A 20,591-nucleotide genomic window follows, 5' to 3' on the forward strand; every position below is an offset into this window, starting at 1 on the left:
AGGAAGAAAGAAAACTGAAAAATTAGCATTTTGTAATACTCAAAGTATTTTTTATTGCAAACTGATTTACATATTCAGCAATTTTTTTGTATGTACGTGCCTCTGCCAGTAACTGCTCTTCACAGTGAGGATTCAGTAGTGAATCAGACAAATGTATTTTTTTGTAATGAAAACATGGTGTGAGTTGACAGATTTTATAATGTACATAAAGAGTATTATGGTTGATGCCACTGAATATTATCTATATTATTGCATATATATATAAAATATAGATATATTTCTAAACTCTTTGTACTTTGGTGAAAACATGCTGGTAGATCTGGTCATTTTCTGTTGTAATTACAACAATTTTAAAAACAAAATGTAAGATAAAATCTTCAATTTTTTTAATAGGTTAATGTCTGCAAGAGCACGCTATGAGAGATACAGTGGCAATCAGGTTCTCTTTTGGTAAGTATTTCCATAATTCACTTAAACTAATGACTTTTATGTTTAAATTTTAACTCTTAGCATTGAAATTCGTTTGATTCTGGGACAATTTATGAAAAAATTCATAAACCATGAAGTATATAACATACATAGCATACACCAAAAGTGTACAGTGCAATGAATTTTAATAAATATATACTAAATGTGTAATGACAACTCACATGAAAATAGAGATATCAGTTTTCCAGAAGGTTCTCATCAACTTTCTTTTGGAAAGGTAATCACAATTCTGACTTGTATCACTATAGGTTAGTTTTGCCACTTACTGAACTTGCTATAGAGAGAATCCTTTGGTGAGGCTTTTTTACTTAATAAATGTCCCAATTTTTCTATGTTTTTGCATGTGTTCTTTTTCACTGCTGTACGTGCAAATAATGATTTGTTTCTCCCTTCCACTGTTCATAGTTGGGTTATTTCTAGTTTTCCATTTTTGTTTGTTTGTTTGGTTTTTTTTGAGATGGAGTTTCACTCTTGTCGCCCAGGCTGGAGTGCAGTGGTGTAATCTTGGCTGCCTCAGCCTCCCAAGTAGCTGGGTTTGCAGGCATTAGCTGCCACGCCCGGCTTCTTTTTGTATCTTTAGTAGAGATGAGGTTTCACCATGTTGGTCAGGCTGGTCTCGAACTTCTGACCTCAGGTGATCCACCTGCCTCAGCCTCCCATAGTGCTGGAATTACAGGTGTGAGCCAGTGCGCCCGGCCAATTTCTAGTTTTCAGTATTATAAATAATACAGTTTCTATTAACATTGTGTTATTTTTGTGCCCTTATTGCTTACTCCTGTTGAGGATATTCTTAGAAATAAAATTATGGTCATGTGCCACATAACGTTGTTTCAGTCAGTGATGGACTGTTGTGTCACAGTTGCCTGCAGTATTCAGTAGAGTAACATGTCGTACAGGTATGTGCATTAGGAGCAATAGACTATATACCATATAGCCTAGGTGTGTAGTAGGCTATACCATCTTCTAGGTTTGTGTTAAGTACACTCTATGATGTTCACATGGTGAAATCATATAATGATGCATTTTTCAGAAAGTATCACCATCATTAAGCAAGGCATGACTGTAGTGGAATGTGCATGTTCAAAAATTCAGGAGAATGTGACTGTTTTTTAAAATTAGTTTTATGAATTTTTTTTTTTTTTTTTTTTTGAGATGGAGTCTCACTGTGTCGCCCAGGCTGGAGTGCAGTGGCACAATCTTAGCTCACTGCAAGCTCCACCTCCTGGGTTCATGCCATTCTCTGCCTCAGCCTCCTGAGTAGCTGGGACTACAGGCTCCCGCCACCACGCCCAGCTAATTTTTTTTTTTTGTATTTTTAGTAGAGACGGGGTTTCACTGTGTTAGCCAGGATTGGCTCGATCTCCTGACCTCATGATCTGCCTGCCTCAGCCTCCCAAGGTGCTGGGATTACAGGCATGAGCCACCGTGCCTGGCCAGTTGTACCAATTTTAATAACCATTAGCTCAGTATAGTTAAGTTCCAGTTGCTCTACATGTTTGACAGCCCTTAATATTTGTGTTTTATTGTTTGCTTATTTTGAATTTTTGCTACTCGGCTGCTGATTACATTATGTTAGCTCATTGTGATTTTATTTTACATTTCCCTATTACTAATGATGATGAATGACCTTTATGTTTCTATCAGGTATTTAGATAGCTTCTTTTATTAATTGGGTTGTCAGTATCATTTCTATTGATTTATAAAAGTTCTTTTTGAATTCTGAATGGAAGTCCTTTGTTGGGTATGTTTATTCTGTTATCCACTGTGCCACTTTTCCTTTTTTCTGGTTTTTTTTTTGAGATGGAGTCTCGCTCTTGTCACTGAGGCTGGAGTGCAGTGGTGTGATCTCAACTCACTTCAACCTCTGCCTCTTGAGTTGAAGCAATTCTCCTGCCCCAGCCTCCCGAGTAGCTGGGATTACAGGCGTCTGCCACCACGCCCAGCTAATTTTTTGTATTTTTAGTAGAGATGGGGTTTCACCATGTTGGTCAGGCTGGTCTTGAATTCATGACCTCAGGTGATCCACCCACCTCAGCCTCCCAAAGTGCTGAGATTACAGGTGAGAGCCACTGCACCTGGCCTTTTTTTTTTTTTTTTGAAATGGGGTTTTCTTGTGTTCCTCAGGCCAATCTTGAAGTCCTAGGCTCAAGAGATCCTCCTGCTTCAGACTCCCGAGGATTACAGGCATATGCCACTAAACTCAGCTCTTTTTGCTCTATTATTGGCATCTTTTGAGGAAGAGTAATTCCTTTCTCAACTTGTTCCCTTGTGATTAGGGCCTTTTGTGTCCTGTTTTAAAAAAGTCAAATCTTTTCTTTCTTCATGATTGTGAAGATTTTGTTTCTCCTCTAAAAGTTTGGTGTTTTGTTTCTCAAATACAGATCTACAATTCATCTTGGAATTGAATTTTACTTGTGATGTGAGGTAGAATTCAAGATTCATTTTTCTTAATTTTAAAAATATTTATTAGTCATTTTAAATTTAATGAGAAACCCATCACGTTTTTTCCTTCCTTCCTTCCTTCTTTCCTTCCTTCCTTCCCTCCCTCCCTCCCTCCCTCTCTTCTTTTCTTTTCTTTTCTTTTCTTTTCCTCTCTCTCTCCCACCCACCCCTTTCTCTCTCTTTTCCTTCCTTTCCTTTCCTTCCTTTCCCTTCCCCTTCCCCTTCCCCTTCCCCTTCCCCTTCCCCTTCCCCTTCCCCTTCCTTCCCCTTCCCCTTCCCTTCCCCTTCCCTTCCCCTTCCCTTCCCCTTCCCCTTCCCCTTCCCCTTCCCCTTCCTTCCCCTTCCCTTCCCCTTCCCTTCCCCTTCCCTTCCCTTCCCCTTCCCCTCCCCTTCCCTTCCCCTTCCCTTCCCCTTCCCTTCCCCTTCCCCTCCCCTTCCCCTCCCCTTCCCCTCCCCTTCCCCTCCCCTTCCCCTCCCCCTCCCCCTCCCCCTCCCCCTCCCCTCCCCCCTCCCCTCCCCCTCCCCTCCCCCTCCCCTCCCCTCCCCTCCCCCTCCCCCTCCCCCTCCCCTCCCCCTCCCCCTCCCCTCCCCCTCCCCTCCCCCTCCCCTCCCCCTCCCCCTCCCCCCCCCTCCCCCTCCCCCTCCCCTCCCCCCTCCCCCTCCCCTCCCCTCCCCTCCCCCTCCCCTCCCCTCCCCTCCCCCTCCCCTCCCCCCTCCCCCTCCCCTCCCCTCCCCCTCCCCTCCCCCTCCCCCTCCCCTCCCCCTTCCCCTCCCCCTCCCCTCCCCCTCCCCTCCCCTTCCCCTTCCCCTTCCCCTTCCTTCCCCTTCCCCTTCCCCTTCCTTCTCTCTCTGTCTCTCTCTCTCTTTCTTTCCTTTCTTCTCATTCTTTCGTCTCGTTCTTTTCATCTCGCTCTGTCACCCAGGCTGGAGTGCAGTGGCGAAATCTCGGCTTACTACAGCCTTCCGCCTCCTGGGTTCAAACGATTCTCCTGCCTCAGCCTCCGAAGTAGCTGAGACTACAGGCACGTGCTACCACGTCTGGCTAATTTTTGTATTTTTAGTAGAGACGGGGTTTCACCACATTGGCCAGGCTGGTCTCAACCTCCTGACTTCAGGTGATCTGTCTGTCTCAGCTTCCCAAAGTGCTGGGATTACAGGCATGAGCCACTGCGCCCAGCCTCATTACATGTTAACACAATTAACATTTATTATAAAGAACTATTTTCATAAAAGATTTAATTATAATTTAGCAAATCTGATGTCTCTGATATTAGTCGGATTCTCATATCTGCTGCATTCAGTCTGTTGTGATATATTTTTTGAATGAAAGAAATCTTCCTACAGAGAAGTTGTTAAAAAAAAAAATGCGAGGGAGGTTCTTTTCAGATAAGTTGGGTATTCTTTAAAACAGTACCAAAACTTGACAGGTTGCTTACAGGTTAGTTTCAACATGGGGTCTGAGACTTTCTCCATGAACTTTTTACTCTGTTGCATTAGAAACAATTGGTCTGTCTTGCACATTGAATCAGTCATTTCTCTATGTTTGATTTTTGTAATACCATGCATTGGTCATTTGGAAAATATTGATGGTCCTCAATATTTCTCAATTTTTCTCATTTTGGCACTTAAAAAAATACTTTATCAAAAATGGCATTGCTAATATCACCACCAGCCTCTTCTGGAAAGTTGAGGGAAGTGCTAAACTCATAGTAATGGATACAAATTTTCTAAAATGTAAATTGTTGACTGAAAGCATGGATTTTATTATTGGCAAGATTCACCAGGTATCCCTATGGATGTTCAGTTGATTCAGCACCCATTATTGAAAAACTGTCTTTTTCCCTCCAGCTCTGCAGTGTCCACTTTGTGTGGTCTCTGTTTTGTTCAGTTGTTTATTGCTCACTTGCTTATTGTTTATTTTGCTCATTTGTTTATTTTGCTCATGCCTGTGTTCATGTAAGTACTGCCCTGTCAAGCTGTGTAGTTTGGGTTTTTTGTTTGTTTTTGTCGTTGTTGTTGTTTGTTTTTGAGACAATCTCACTCTGTCACCCAGGCTGGAGTGCAGTGGCAAAATCTCAGCTCACTGCAATCTCTGCATCCTGGATTCAAGTGATTCTCATGCCTCAGCCTCCTGAGTAGCTGGGATCACAGGCGTGGACCACCATGCCTGGCTACTTTTTGTATTTTTAGTAGGGACAGGATTTAGTAAAAACGGGGTTTCACCACGTAGGCCAGGTTGGTCTCAAACCCCTGGCATCAAGGGATCCGCCCGTCTTTGCCTCTGAAAGGGCTGAGATTACACGTGTGAGCCCCCAAGCTCGGCCTAAGCTGTGTGTTTTGATATCTGATAGCATGAGTTTGTATTCAGTAGAGTAACTCAGGCTTGTACTCAGGCTTGTTCTTCAAGATTGTCTTGGCTATCACTGTTGCTTTGCCTTTCTGTGTAAATTCTAGAATCAGCTTGTCAATTTCCACACACAGGTATATGCAAGAAAGCCTGTGGGAGGCTGTGGGCTTTGGATTAGAATAGCATTAAATTCATAAATCAATTCAGAGAGAAATGACATTGTTGTTAATAATGAATCTGTCCATCTGCAGACATTTATATTCTTCCATTTATTTAGTCTTCTTTAATTCTTGGCAGCAGTGTCTTAGGAGGGTGTTTTTCCTACATAAACAGTTCTAGCAGTTTTTTCTGTAACACTTTAAAGATGTTTTATCATGTTCTTGCTTCTGTTTATGTTGAAGAGTCAGTAATCAGTGTTCTTGTTACTCCTTTGCAGTTAGTATGTTTTTTCCTCTGCTTCTGAGATTTTTCTTGCTTTTCAGCAGTTGTGTCTAACATTGCTAGGTATGATTTTCTTTGTATTTATTCTTTTTAGGGTTAATAGATCTTCATGATACACTGATTTGATATCTTTCATTGATTTTGGAAAATTCTTATAGAATATTTTTTATATTATTGCTTTTTCCTATTTTCTTTTTCCTCCTTTTCGCTTTATTTTGTCCCATATTTCCTTTGCACTGTTTTCCATCTTCCTGTTCTTTTTTCTGTCTGTGCTTCAGTCTCCCATTTTCTACTGCCTTATTTTCTAATTTGTGAATTTCCGTCTTCTGCTGTTTCTAAAGTACCCACTCGTGAATTTTTAAGTTTTTTTTTTTTTTTTTTTGAGACAGAGTCTCGCTCTGTCGCCCAGGCTGGAGTGCAGTGGCCGGATCTCAGCTCACTGCAAGCTCCGCCTCCCAGGTTTACGCCATTCTCCTGCCTCAGCCTCCGGAGTAGCTGGGACTACAGGTGCCCGCCACCTCGCCCGGCTAGTTTTTTTTTTTCGTATTTTTAGTAGAGACGGGGTTTCACCGTGTTAGCCAGGATGGTCTCAATCTCCTGACCTCGTGATCCGCCCGTCTCGGCCTCCCAAAGTGCTGGGATTACAGGCTTGAGCCACCGCGCCCGGCCAGTTTTTAAGTTTTAATTGTAGTTTTTCAATTCTAGATTTTCATTTCTGTTTCATAGATACCAGTTTTTTGGTTGAATCCATCATCTGTTTTCCTTTTTTCTTGAATGTAATAAATACAGCAGGTTTTTTTCCTGTTGGTTTTAGGTTATTTGGTCTCATTTCCAGCAATGTTGATAATTTTTTAACTTTTTAATCGACACATTATAATTGTACATATTTATGGAGTTCAAGTTGGTATTCCAATACAGTTATGTGTTGTTTATGCAATGTACAAATTAGGGTAGTTAGCATATCCATCACCTCATACGTTTAATCATTTTTTGGTGGTGAAAACATTCAAAAGCCTCTCTTCTGGCTATTTTGTAATATACAGTACTTTACTGTTAACCATAATAATCCTTCTGTGCAATAGAACAGCAGAACTTATTTTTCTTATTTTATTGTAACTTTGTACCCACTAACCAACCTCTCCTCATCTTTCTCTCCCACCTCCCCACTCCAGTCTCTGATAAGCACTCTTCTACTCCACTTCTATGGTACCAACTTTTTATTTTTTAGATTCCACATATAAGTGATATCCTGCAGTATTTGCCTCTCTGTGTCTTATTTCACTTAACCTAATATCCTCAATTTTCATCCATGTTGCTACAGATGACAGAATTTCATTCTTTTTATGGCCGAATAATATTCTATTGAGTATATATAACCCCATTTTCTTTATCTATTCTTTCCTTGTTGGACACTTAGATTGAGTCTGTATTTTGGCTATTGTAAAATATGGGAGTGCAGATATTTCTTTGACATACTGATTTCATTTCCTTTGGATGTATATCCAGTAGTAGGATTGCTGGATCATCTAGAAGTTCCATTTTTTTATTTTTTTAGTAACCTCCATATTGTTTTCCATAATAACTACTAATTTGAGTTCCTACCAACAGTGTATAAGTGTTCCCTTCTCCTGAAATCCTCCCCAACACTTGTTTTCTTTTTTCTTTTTGATAGTAGCCATTCTCATTGGAATGAAGTAGTGTCTTGTTGTGGTTTGGGTTTGCATTTGCCTGATGATTAGTTTATTTGAATATTTTTTCGTATACCTGTTGGCTCTTTTTATATCTTCCTTTTGAAATGTTTGTTAAGCTATTTTGCCCATTTTTAATCAGTTTTTTTTTTTTTTTGCTATTAAGTTTTTTAAATATATATTCTGGATATTAACCCATTGTCAGATGTATAGTTTGCAATTCTCTCCTATTTCTGTAGATTGTCTATTCATTTTGTCAGTTGTTTCCTTTGCTGCACAAAAACTTTTTAGTTTGATGTAATCAGATTTGTCTGTTTTTGTTTCTGTTGCCTGTGTTTTGAGGTCTTCGCTTTAAAAATCCTTGCCTAGCACAGTGTTGTAAAGCATTTTCCCCTGTTTTATTCCAGTAGATTTCATGGTTTCAGGTTTCACATTTAAGTCTTTCATCCATTTTGAGTTGATTTTTGTATATAGTGAGAAGTAGTTTAGTCTTATTCTTCTGCAAGTAGATAATACATTTTCTAAGTGTTTTTGGCACCTGTTTTGAAAATCAGTTGTCTGTAGATGCATGACTTTAATTCTGGGATATCCATTCTGCTCTATTGGTCTGTTTTTATGTCAGTGCCATGCTTTTTTGGTTGCAGTAGCTTTGTAGTATATTTTGAGGTCTATGTATCTGTCCACTGCTGGAAGTGGGGTGTTCAAGTTCCCTGCTATTACTGTATTATAGTCTGTCTCTCCCTTTAGATCTAATGATATTTGCTTTACAGAGTTGAGCACTCCAGTGTTCGGGGTGTGTGTTAATATATACTGTAAATATATATATGAGACACAATTGTATATTATATAATGATTATGTAATATATATAATATAATGATTATATAATATATATTATAAATAATGTAATTGTTATATCTTCCTGCTGAATTGATCCCTTTATCATTATATAATCACCTTTTCTGTCTCTTTTTACAGTTTTTGACTTAAAGTAAGCATGGCTACTCCTGTTTGCTTTGGGTTTCCATTTGCATTGATGTCTTTTTCTATCCTTTAACTTTTTTGTGTGTGTGTGTGACAGTCTCGCACTGTTCCCCAAGCTGGAGCACAGTGGTGTGACCTTGGCTCACTGTACCCTCCACTTCCTGTATTCAAGCGATTCTTGTGCTTCAGCCTCCCAAACAGCTGGTATTACAGGTGCGCACCACCACACCCAGCTAATTTTTGTATTTTTTAGTAGAGACAGAGTTTCGCCATGTTGGCCACGCTGGTCTTGAACCCCTGACCTCAAGTGATCTGCCTGTCTAGGCCTCCCAAAGTGCTAGGATTACAGGCATAAACCACTGCACCCAGCCTCTATCCCTTAACTTTCAATCTATGTTTGTCTTTAACAGTGAGGTGAGTCTGTTATAGGCAGCATACATTTGGGTTTTATTATCCACTCAGCCATTCTGTATATTTTAATTGGAGGAACTTACCCAGTCACATTCAAGGCTGTTATTTATAGGTAAGGATTTATTGCTGCCTTTGTGTTAATGGTTTTCTGGTTGTTTTATAGATTTTTTTTGTAGCATTCTTTCTCTCTTGTTCATGTCTGTGGTTTTGTGGCTCACTGTGGTGCTATACTTTGTTTCCTTTCTCTTTCTCCTTTGTGTATCTGCTGTAATTTCTTTCTTTATGTTTACTCTAGAGCTAGCATAAAGAGTCTTGTTATAATGCACTATTTTAAGCTGATAGCAAATTAACTTTGGTCTCTGTATTGCTCCATTCTCATATTGTCATAAAGAACTACCTGAGACTGGGTAATTTGTGAAGAAAAGAGGTTTACTTGACTCACAGTTCTACAGGCTTCAAAGGAAGCATGAGTGGGAGGTCTTAGGAAACTTACAATCATAGCAGAAGGTGAAGGGGAAACAAGCACTCCTTACCATGGTGGAGCAGGAGACAGAGAGAGAGAGAGAGAGAGAATGCAGCCGGGGGAAATGCCACACTTAAACCGTCAGATCTTGTGGAACTCACTATCATGAGAACAGCATGGGGGAAAATCTGTCCCCATGATCCAGTCACCTCCCACCAGGCCCCTCCCCTAACATGAGGATTACAATTTGACATGAGATTTGAGTGGGGACATAGAGCCAAACCATATTATTCCACCACTGGCCCCTCCTAAATCTCATGTTCTTCTCGTTTGAAAACCAATCATGCCTTTCCAGCAGTCCCCCAAAGTCTTAACTCAGTCTGACATTAACGTAAGAGTCCAAGTCCAAAGTCTCATCTGAGACATGGCAAGTCCCTTCCACCTATGAGCCTGTAAAATCAAAAACAAGTTACTTCCAAGATACAATGGAGGTATAGGCATGGGGTAAATGCTTCTGTTCCAAATGGTAGAAATTGGCCAAAATAAAGGGGCTACAGGTCCCACGCTAGTCCGAAACCCAGCAGGGCAGTCATTAAATCTTAAAGCTTCCAAATAATCTCCATTGACTCTATGTCTGACATCCAGGGCACGCTGAGGCAAGTGGTGGGCCCCCAAGGCCTTGGACAGTTCTGCCCCTGTGGCTGCTTTCATGGGCTGGTGTTGAGTGCCTGTGGCTTTTCTAGGCTCTCAGTGCAGACTGTGGGTCTACCATTCTGGGATCTGAAGAAGCCCTTTTCACAGCTCCATTAAACAGTGCCCCAGTGGGGACTCTATGTGGGGGCTCCAACCCCACATTTTCCCTCTGCACTGCCCTAGTGGAGGTTCTCCATGAGGGCTCTGCCTCTGCAGCAGACTTCTTCCTCGATATCCAGGCATTTCCATACATCCTCTGAAATCTAGGCAGAGATTCCCAAACCTCAACTTTTGCCTTCTGCATACCCACAGGCCCAACACCATGTGGAAGCCACAAAGACTTGGGGCTTGCAGCCTCTGATTCAGTGACCTTAACTGTATTGTTGGCCCCTTTTGGCCACACACTTTTAAACCAGCAAATCTTGTGAGAGCTCACTATCATGAGAACAGCATGGGGTAAATCTGCCCCTGGATGGAGCTGGAGCAGCTGGGATGCAGGGCACCAAGTCCTGAGGCTGCACAGAGTAGCAGGGCCCTGGGCCCAGCCCATGAAGTCATTTTTGGTTGGCCTCTGGGCCTGTGATAGGAGGGGCTACCTTGAAAGACTCTGAAATGCCCTGGAAACATTTTCCCCATTGTCTTGGCTATTAACATTTGGCTCCTGTTGTGCACATTTCTGCAGCGGGCTTGAATTTCTCCCCAGAGAATGGGTTTTTCTTTTCTACCACATGATCAGGCTGCAAATTTTCTAAACTTTTATGCCCTGCTTCCCTTTTAAATATAAGTTCGTTTCAGATAATCTCTTTGTTCATGCATATGAACGTACACTTTTAGAAACAGCCAGGTCACCTCTTGAATGCTTTGCTGCTTAGAAATTTCTTCTGCCAGATACCCTAAATCATGTCTCTCAAGTTTCAAAGTTCCACAGATCTCTAGGGCAGGGGCAAAATGCCACCAGTCTCATTGCTAAAGCATAGCAAGAGTGACCTTTACTCCAGTTTCCAATAAGTTCCTCATCTCCATCTGAGATCACCTCATCCTGGACTTCATTGTTTATATCACTTATCTGCATTTTGGTCAAAAGTATTCAACAAATCTCTAGGAAGTTCCAAACTTTTCCACATCTTTTCTGTCTTTTTCTGAGTCCTCCAAACCGTTCCAGCCTCTGCCTGTTACCCAGTTCCAAAGTCACTTCTACATTTTCAGATATCTTTGTAGCAGTGCCCCACTACTAATAATAATTTGTATTTCTATTATTGCACATATAATTACAGGAAAATTAGAAAACATAGTAAGAAAAACTTCATCTGAAACTTTGTTGTGAAGAATAAGAATGATTTATCTGTGATAAATTCCTTGGTATAACATTGTTGGAGCTAAAGGTTATGACATCCTTGTGGCTTGTGCTGTGGATTCCTATATTGATTTGGAAGAAAGGTTGTGGTGATTCTGATTTGCAGTATTAGTAAGCAGTGAATAAATTTTTATCATAGCCTCTGTAAAATTGATACTATGTGTGGATTTGGTTAGTATTTTATAATTGTTTTCATTTGCATTTTCTGTTTACTAGTGACTCTGTGTTTTGTGTACCTGTTAAGAATCGTCTGTTTTTATCTTTTGTTCATTTACTACTTGAAATAGTAATGCATTTCTGTGAGTACTGGTACCTATTACAGATATTATCTTTAATCATATCACATTTGAGAATTATTTTCTGTTCATCTTTTTGTTGTATTCAAGTTTCAACTTGTATGGGCTAATATACTTCAGAATTAAATGTTATTTTCTTCTACAAGTGTGATATAATTCTTCTGTTTTCTTTTTTTCTAGGAAACGTGTTTGTTAGTTGCTTTCTTAGCTTTAAAGCTTTAATTAAACTGAAATTTATTTCGAGGAACAGTATAAACAATGTTGTTTTTTGCCAAAATGTATTTCTAAAGTACTTTATTCACTTTAAGTATTGGTGTTTTATAGTATGTATCTTAAGATAGTGATTATAATTTTATTTCACGTAAATGTGGTCTATATAAAACCTGAGGCAACAGGCAAAATATCCCAAATTTCTAAGTAGTATTACTTCATTTTTAATTATTTGTACTATTACCAGAATATATTTCATATTGAATTCATATACATATGAACATGTGTGTTATTTTACTCATTTATTTACTTATTTATTTAAACAGTTCAGAAACAATTGCCAGATGTTGGTATATCCTACTTTCTGGATCTGTGCTTGTGAAAGGCTCCATGGTCTTGCCTCCTTGCAGGTACGTTCACATTTGCTGCTTAGTACATATGGTAGGCAAAGTTAATATTAAACTATTTTGTATAGGATGTATGTTTTCTTTCAGTAGGTGATACATCTTCTAAATGTCTTTGCTTGTTGGCACCATTGGAAATACTTGGCAGGAATCAGTTAATCTTTTGTATTTCTGGCGGTATAATCTGTAAGCTTACACCATGACATGATATCTTCTTCCTGTTTGAAAATTAGTTTTATGGGAGCTGGGTGTGGTGGCTCACACCTGTAATCCCAGCACTTTAGGAGACTGATGCTGGCGGATCACCTGAGGTCGGGAGTTCGAGACCAGTCTGACCAACGTGGAGAAACCCCGTCTCTACTAAAAATGCAAAATTAGCCGGGTGTGATGGCGCATACTTGTAATTCCAGCTACTCGGGAGGCTGAGGCAGGAGAATTGCTTGAACCTGAGAGGTGGAGTTTGCCATGAGCCGAGACCATGCCATTACACTCCAGCCTGGGCAACAAGAGCGAAAATCCGTCTCAAAAAAAAAAAAAAAAAAATTAGTTTTATGTATGTTTTGAGCTGATTTATCTAATGGGTTTTTGATTCATTGCTATTATTGGGTGTAGAGAGGTGATGTAATAGTTAAGAAATTGGGTTTTGGAGTAAATCAACTAGATTACAATTCTGATTTCATCACTAGTTATGTGACTTGGGACAAATTTTAGTTTTCTTGACTGAAAAATGGGAATAATAGTGGTACCTACTTAAGTGTTGTCATGAGGTGTTAGGAAACTACTATAGATGCTCTCAACAGAAGTCTATAAGGGCACATTCTGGAGCCAGACTCCATGAGTTCATATCTGCTCTACTATTTCTTGGGCAGATTACTTAATTTCTTTGTGCCTTACTTTGTTCATTTGTAAAATGATCATAATAATACAACCTCTTTCATAGCATAGGCTAGTTCTGAGAAATAAATGACTTACTCTATATAAAGCTCTTAGAACAGTACCTGGCTGTTAAAAGTAATTGTTAATTATTATCATAACTATTACATAAAAGAGAAGGGCGGTGGAAAGAAGGTCAATTGTGGAATTCTGTTAGTAATTATTAAGATTTTGGGGCCTCAACGTATGCTTTAGTGACATATAAATGTAATTTTTAGTGACTTTTTTTCCCATAATGTTGAGAAGAAATTTCTAGGCTTTGAAAGTAAGACTTCCGGCCGGGCGCGGTGGCTCAAGCCTGTAATCCCAGCACTTTGGGAGGCCGAGACGGGCGGATCACGAGGTCAGGAGATCGAGACCATCCTGGCTAACATGGTGAAACCCCGTCTCTACTAAAAATACAAAAAACTAGCCGGGCGACGTGGCGGGCGCCTGTAGTCCCAGCTACTCGGGAGGCTGAGGCAGGAGAATGGCGTGAACCCGGGAGGCGGAGCTTGCAGTGAGCCGAGATCCGGCCACTGCACTCCAGCCTGGGCGGCAGAGCGAGACTCCGTCTAAAAAAAAAAAAAAAAAAAAAGAAAGTAAGACTTCCAATTGTTGTTAATTTAATGGCATAACTGTTTAACATAAATATCAGGATATGGGACAGCTCGATTTAAATTTCATTTTAGAAGTCATGCCTTGACTTCTGAAAGTTTACACCATTGGCCTTTGCATGAAATGTGCTAATTGACTAGTTGAATAACACATGTAGTTGACTGTATTTATAAATATATAGTAGTTCTGGTTTTTTTGAGCTTTTTGGCCATTGTTCCTTTTCTCTATATTTGTGAATCTCACATTAATGAATTTGTATTTTTAGCCCCTGAGAACTGAATAAGCTGGATTGATATTGCCTACAGTTATGGTTGAAGATTATAGGCCGGACACGGTGGCTCAAGCCTGTAATCCCAGCACTTTGGGAGGCCGAGATGGGCGGATCACGAGGTCAGGAGATCAAAACCATCCTGGCTAACACAGTGAAACCCCGTCTCTACTAAAAAATACGAAAAACTAGCTGGGCGTGGTGGCGGGCGCCTGTAGTCCCAGCTACTCGGGAGGCTGAGGCAGGAGAATGGTGTAAACCCAGGAGGCGGAGCTTGCAGTGAGCCAAGATCCAGCCACTGCACTCCAGCCTGGGCAACAGAGCGAGACTCCGTCTCAAAAAAAAAAAAAAAGATTATTAGTATTTTTCTTTTGAACACTCCTGCTGTGTTCTGAATGGTCAAGAATTTACTGTGAGGACTTTTAGTAGCCCTTAATCAACTGCAATAATTCATTACTAGTTTGTGATCAAGACAATGAAGTTTATCTTTTTAAGTAAATAGAATGTTTGAGATTTTAGAAAAAGTCATGGTGTGCATTAATGTAATCATAAACTTTACAGCATACGTGATTATGGAAGTTTATTCTAAAGAATAATACTGATTAGGGAATTTGTATCTTTTGTGTGAAAAATTTATAATAGGCTACTGTAGGTTCAATTTTAGGATTAGTGAGTTACTATAACAAATAAACTACCTAGAATAATGCTTAGCATATATTAAGCATCAAATAATTTTTCACTTCTTCAGACAGAATACAGAAACCACAGCGTAATTAGAACAGGTAAAGTTTGATTTTTTTTTAATTTTTTATTTTTTAAATTTGAAACAGAGTTGCTGTTGCCCAGCCTGGAGGGCGGTGGCAGGATCTTGGCTCACTGCAAACTGCACCTTCTGAGTTCGAGTAATTCTCCTGCCTCAGCCTTCCGAATAGCTGGGATTATAGGTGTGTGCCACCACGCCCATCTAATGTTTGTATTTTTAGTAGAGGCATGGTTTCACCATGTTGGCTAGGCTGGTCTCAGGCTCCTGACCTCAAGTGATCTGCCCGCCTTGGCCTCCCAAAGTGCTGGGATTACAGACATAAGCCACTGCACCTGGCCTGAGCAGGTAAAGTTTAATTTTAAAATTAAACTAATTCAAGGGATTAGCTACTAAAAAGGATAAAGCCGAATACCCTACAGCTGAGAGCAAATTCCCACGGACAAAACAAATTTGAAAGGGAGACCCCTTCGTCAAGACTACAGTTCAGACTTTGTTGAAGAATCTTAGTTGCAGCCCAGTAAATAGCAGAGATGTTCACTGGATTGCTCTGGGACAGAGCTGCTCCACAGTCATCTGGTCAAGGCTGGCAGGAAGGGGAAGGGAACTGCTGGCCAGGAGTGGCACGTAGGAGACCCCCCTTACCAGGATGCAGATGGCCCCTGAAGCTGGGGACAGGAAACAGAAGCCCCCCAGTTGCAGAGGAAAGACTTTCTTACTGCAGTGTTCCTCTAGCACCCTCTGCTGACAAAGCTGTAACATTTTCAGCTAGCAAAGAACAGCATTTACACAATTCACATCCTTACCACAAAGTAGGGCAATAAAGGGTAGATTTGAAGCCGAGAGCTAGAGCCGGTATGTTTGGAGAGGCAGTAAATAACTGTCACAGTTCACTCCCCTGGCTGCTCAGCTTCCTTATGAATGCTTCTAAACACATTTGAAATTCCATTCAACGATCTGTGTCTGCCTAACAAAATGCAACTATCCTTTATACAAATGAAGTTCTTACCCTATCGCCCAAATAAGGAGACACACAACCACAACAATCATTGCTAGCTATATTTGTATATAATCTGTCATAGTGCCTCTGAATATTCTGTTGACTAAAAACTACCTTGTAAAGTTTACCTTCAGTATCTTATACCATATATATTGTAATCTAAGATAAAATATAAAAAGCTACTACAGTCCTTGTTTCTATAATTGGACATAAGGCTATAGTTGATATCTCTGTCTTTCACTACCCATTCAGTATTTCTTGCCTCAAGTAAAACTTCAGCTGTTCTGTGTCCTTTACTTTGTGGTTGGAACAAAACTTTAATTTTGATGTGTCTTCAACTGTCCTGCCTCTTTCTTGGTTGCTGTAGTTTTTGATTAACCTTTTTTTTTTTTTTTTAAAGATAGTGCCTCCCTCCATCACCCAGGCTGGAATGTAGTGATGTGACCCCAGCACACTGCAGTCTCTGCCTCCCAGGTTCTGGCGATTCTCCTGCCTCAGTCTCCTAAATAGCTGGGATTACAGGCGTGCACCACCATGCCCGGCTAATTTTTGTATTTTTTGTGGAGAGAGGGTACCATATTGCCCAGGCTGGTCTCAAACTCCTGACCTCAAGTGATCTGCCTGCCTTGGCCTCCAGGAGTGCTAGGATTACAGGTGTGAGCCACCTCACCTGACTGTTTTCCACCAATCTTTAGTGTATCTTTTCTTTTCTTTCTTTCTTTTTTTTTTTAAAGACAGATTCTCTATTGCCCAGGCTGGAGTGTGGTGGCTCAGTCTTGGCTCACCTCAACCTCTGCCTCCCAGGTTCAAGCGATCCCTCTGCTTCAGCCTCCCAAGTAGCTAGGACTATAGGTGTGCACCACCACACCCAGCTAATTTTTGTATTTTTAGTAGAGATGGAGTTTCACCATGTTGGCCAGGCTGGTCTTGACCTCCTGACCTCAAGTGATCCACCCACCTTGGCCTCCCAAAGTGCTGGGATTACAATGTGAGCCACCACACCTGGCCCCATTAATCTTTAATAGTGGGCATGGAAGTACTAACAAGAGCATAAGAGAATGGCCTAAGTTCCACATGTCGTCTCTCTTGCCTACGTTTTGTGCAGTAATCCATTATTCCTTTGCTGATTGGAATCAGTCACATGGGCCAGTAGACTAACCTCTTTTGCTGCTTGTTGGTTTAATGACTGGGTGGAAGTCTCTAGTTCAGTGGAACCATTGTTGTGTTTACTGGCAGAAGCAATACTCTTTTGTACACTAAGCCTCCAAACCAGCAGAGCTTAGAGTTGTTGAGAGGGGAAGCAAAAATTGTGTGAATGAGTTTGTGAAAGGAAAATAAATCTCAGGACCCCCAAATCACTAAGTCAAAGAGAAAAGTCAAGCTGGGAACAGCATCAAGCAAACCTGCCTCCCATTTTATTCCTAAATAAGATAGCTACAAAAATTAAAAAAAAAAAAAAAAAAGGCTACATTGCTCCCTCATAATTTGTCCATAAGGAAATTCCTTGTGGACCTAAGATCTTTACCCTAAACAGACTGAGGCACCAAACCCAGCAAGGCCTGTCCAGATTTTTCTTGGCCTATGTAGCATTCCTTCCTTCCAGGTATGGGGCAGGACCCCTCTGGAATGAGGGTTTTCAAGGGAGAAAGGAGAGCAACATTTCTAGGTTTTATGACTTGCTTTGAGGAAAAGGAGTTCTACTTTCTATGACTCACCTTGAGAAAGAGGTTTCTGTTACTCAGTTTGAGGGAAAAAGAGGGGCAAGAGAAGGTCAGAGACTTTGCCTTTGATTTGCTTCAATATCCTTTATTTATTTTATTTTTTTTTTGAGACAGAGTCTTGCTCTGTTGCCCAGACTGGAGTGCAGTGGCGCGATCTCGGCTCACTGCAAGCTCCGCCTCCCGGGTTTACACCATTCTCCTGCCTCAGCCTCCCGAGTAGCTGGGACTACAGGCGCCCGCCACCTCGCCCGGCTAGTTTTTTGTATTTTTTAGTAGAGACGGGGTTTCACCGTGTAGACCAGGATGGTCTCGATCTCCTGACCTCGTGATCCACCCGTCTCGGCCTCCCAAAGTGCTGGGATTACAGGCTTGAGCCACCGCGCCCGGCCTGATTTGCTTCAATATCCTTTAAAGGACTCACCGTGCCAAAGCACCATATTTTGGAGTATTGTTTCCTGAGTTCCAACAAATCCCTCGTTTTAGCTCTTTTATTGTGAAATATAATATGGGGAAAAGTGCAGATAACATAAATCTACATGTTAGTGAGTTACTATTTATCAAATGTTTGCCTAATCACTACCCATATCAAGAAATTGAACATTGTCATTACTTAGAAGCAGCTTCATGCCTTTTCTTAAATCTACTCTCTTACCTTTCCTCAACACCAATTTCCTAAATTTTAATCAGTCTTGTATGTCTGAAGAGTTTTGGCCTGTGGATATGTACACCTTAGTTGAGGGCTATTATAAGTAATGCAGCTGTGAACATTTTTGTATATTAGATGCACGTGTGGATGCATTTCTGCTGTATATACCTAACAAGGAATTGTTGGCTCACAGTGTTGTAGGACTTCCTCCTTAGTTCAGCTAAGAGCTGGGTCTTGTTACACAACCATGAAATGTTAGGCTCACAGAAACTTTGAAGGATGAGAATATTGGAATTTATTGGGCAAAAAGGAAAAAGAGGAAACAAGGATTCTCTGCAAAACCAGAGTTTCTGCTAGTGTGCTTCCCACCTGGCAGATTGAATCCCAGGTACCATGCAGGAAGAGGAGGGGCCAGGCTCCTCCTCACAGCAAAGGGCACAAACTTCTGTGGCTCCACTCCTGTGTGTGCTTCTCCCAGTGTACAGGCCAGTTAGAATTTTTCTGGGAACCCATTTACACTTGACTGTCTCAACAACAGGGTGTGCCTACATTAAGCTTTGTTAATTCCAAGTTGCATTCCAAATTGATGCACTAATTTACACACCCACCAGTGGTGTGTGAGAGTTCTTATTGTTCCACATTCTAACCAACACTTAGTAGTATAAGTCTTTTTACTTTAAAGTTATTGGCTGCTTAATTTCAGTCATTCTTTTCCATTTTATTATAGTTTTCATTTGCATTTTAATGACTGCTGATGAATACATTTTCATTAGAGTGACTTTTTTTATTATACTTGAAGTTCTAGGGTACATGTGCACAACGTGCAGGTTTGTTACGTATGTATACATGTGCCATATTGGTGTGCTGCACCCATTAACTCGACATTTACATTAGGTATATCTCCTAATGCTATCCCTTCCCCCTCTCCCCACCCCATGACAGGCCCTGGTGTGTGATGTTCTAATTCTTGTGTCCAGGTGTTCTCATTGTTTAATTCCCACCTATGAGTGAGAACATGTAGGGTTTGGTTTTTTATCCTTGTGATAGTTTGCTGAGAATGATGGTTTCTAGCTTCATCCATGTCCCTACAAAGGACATGAACTCATCCTTTTTTATGGCTGCATAGTGTTCTGTGGTGTATATGTGCCACATTTTTTTTATTATTATACTTTGTTCTAGGGTACATGTGCATAACGTGCAGGTTTGTTACATATGTATACATGTGCCATGTTGGTGTGCTGCACCCATTAACTCGTCATTTACATTAGCTATATCTCCTAATTTTATCCCTCCCCCCTCCCCCCACCCCAAAACAGGCCCTAGTGTGTGATGTTCCCCTTCCTGTGTCCAAGTGTTCGCATTGTTCAGTTCCCACCTGTGAGTGAGAACATGTGGTGTTTGGTTTTCTGTTCTTGCAATAGTTTGCTGAGAATGATGGTTTCCAGCTGCATCCACATCCCTACAAAGGACATGAACTCACCTTTTTTTATGGCTGCATAGTATTCCATGGTGTATATGTGCCACATTTTCTTAATCCAGTCTGTCATTGATGGACATTTGGGTTGGTTCCAAGATTTGCTTTTGTGAATAGTGCTGCAATAAACATATGTGTTCATGTGTCTTTACAGCAGCATGATTTATAATCCTTTGGGTATATACCCAGTAATGGGATGGCTGGGTCAAATCGTGTTTCTAGTTCTAGATCCTTGAGGAATCGCCACACTGTCTTCCACAATGGTCGAACTAGTTTACAGTCCCACCAACAGTGTAAAAGTGTTTCTATTTCTCCACATCCTCTCCAGCACCTGTTGTTTCCTTTTTAATGATCACCATTCTAACTGGTGTGAGATGGTGTCTCATTGTGGTTTTGATTTGCATTTCTCTGATGACCAGTGATGATGAGCATTTTTTCATGTGTCTGTTGGCTGCATAAATGTCTTCTTTTGAGATGTGTCTGTTCATATCCTTTGCCCACTTTTTGATGGGGTTGTTTGTTTTTTTGTTGTAAATTTGTTTGAGTTCTTTGTAGGTTCTGGATATTAGCGCTTTGTCAGTTGAGTAGAGTGCAAAAATTTTCTCCTATTCTGTAGGTTGCCTGTTCACTCTGATGGTAGTTTATTTTCCTGGTTAGAAGCTCTTTAGTTTAATTAGAACCCATTTGTCAGTTGTGGCTTTTGTTGCCATTGTTTTTGGTGTTTTAGACATGAAGTCCTTGCCCATGCCTGTGTCCCTAGGTTTTCTTCTAGGGTTTTTATGGTTTTAGGTCTAACATTGAAGTCTCTAATCTATCTTGAATTAATTTTTGTATAAGGTGTAAGGAAGGGATCCAGTTTCAGCTTTCTACTTAGGGCTAGCCAGTTTTCCCAGCACCATTTATTAAATAGGGAATCCTTTCCCCATTTCTTGTTTTTGTCAGGTTTGTCAAAAATCGATCAGATGGTTGTAG

The 20,591-nt window shown here is 40.7% G+C and overlaps 1 protein-coding gene across 7 annotated transcripts in view; it reads left to right on the forward strand.

The window, feature by feature from the left end:
- Positions 1 to 20,591, forward strand: part of RAPGEF6 (Rap guanine nucleotide exchange factor 6) — a 224,999-nt gene that overhangs the window by 32,396 nt on the left and 172,012 nt on the right. For all 7 annotated transcript variants that reach the window (XM_033181331.1, XM_033181325.1, XM_033181327.1 and 4 more), the window contains exons 3-4: positions 394 to 450; positions 12,143 to 12,226. In XM_033181331.1, the coding sequence (XP_033037222.1) occupies positions 394 to 450; positions 12,143 to 12,226 (141 nt within the window). The remainder of the gene's footprint in view (positions 1 to 393; positions 451 to 12,142; positions 12,227 to 20,591) is intronic.

This window comes from Trachypithecus francoisi, unplaced genomic scaffold, assembly GCF_009764315.1.
Source record: "Trachypithecus francoisi isolate TF-2019V2 unplaced genomic scaffold, Tfra_2.0 Lachesis_group2, whole genome shotgun sequence".
Taxonomy (NCBI): domain Eukaryota; kingdom Metazoa; phylum Chordata; class Mammalia; order Primates; family Cercopithecidae; genus Trachypithecus; species Trachypithecus francoisi.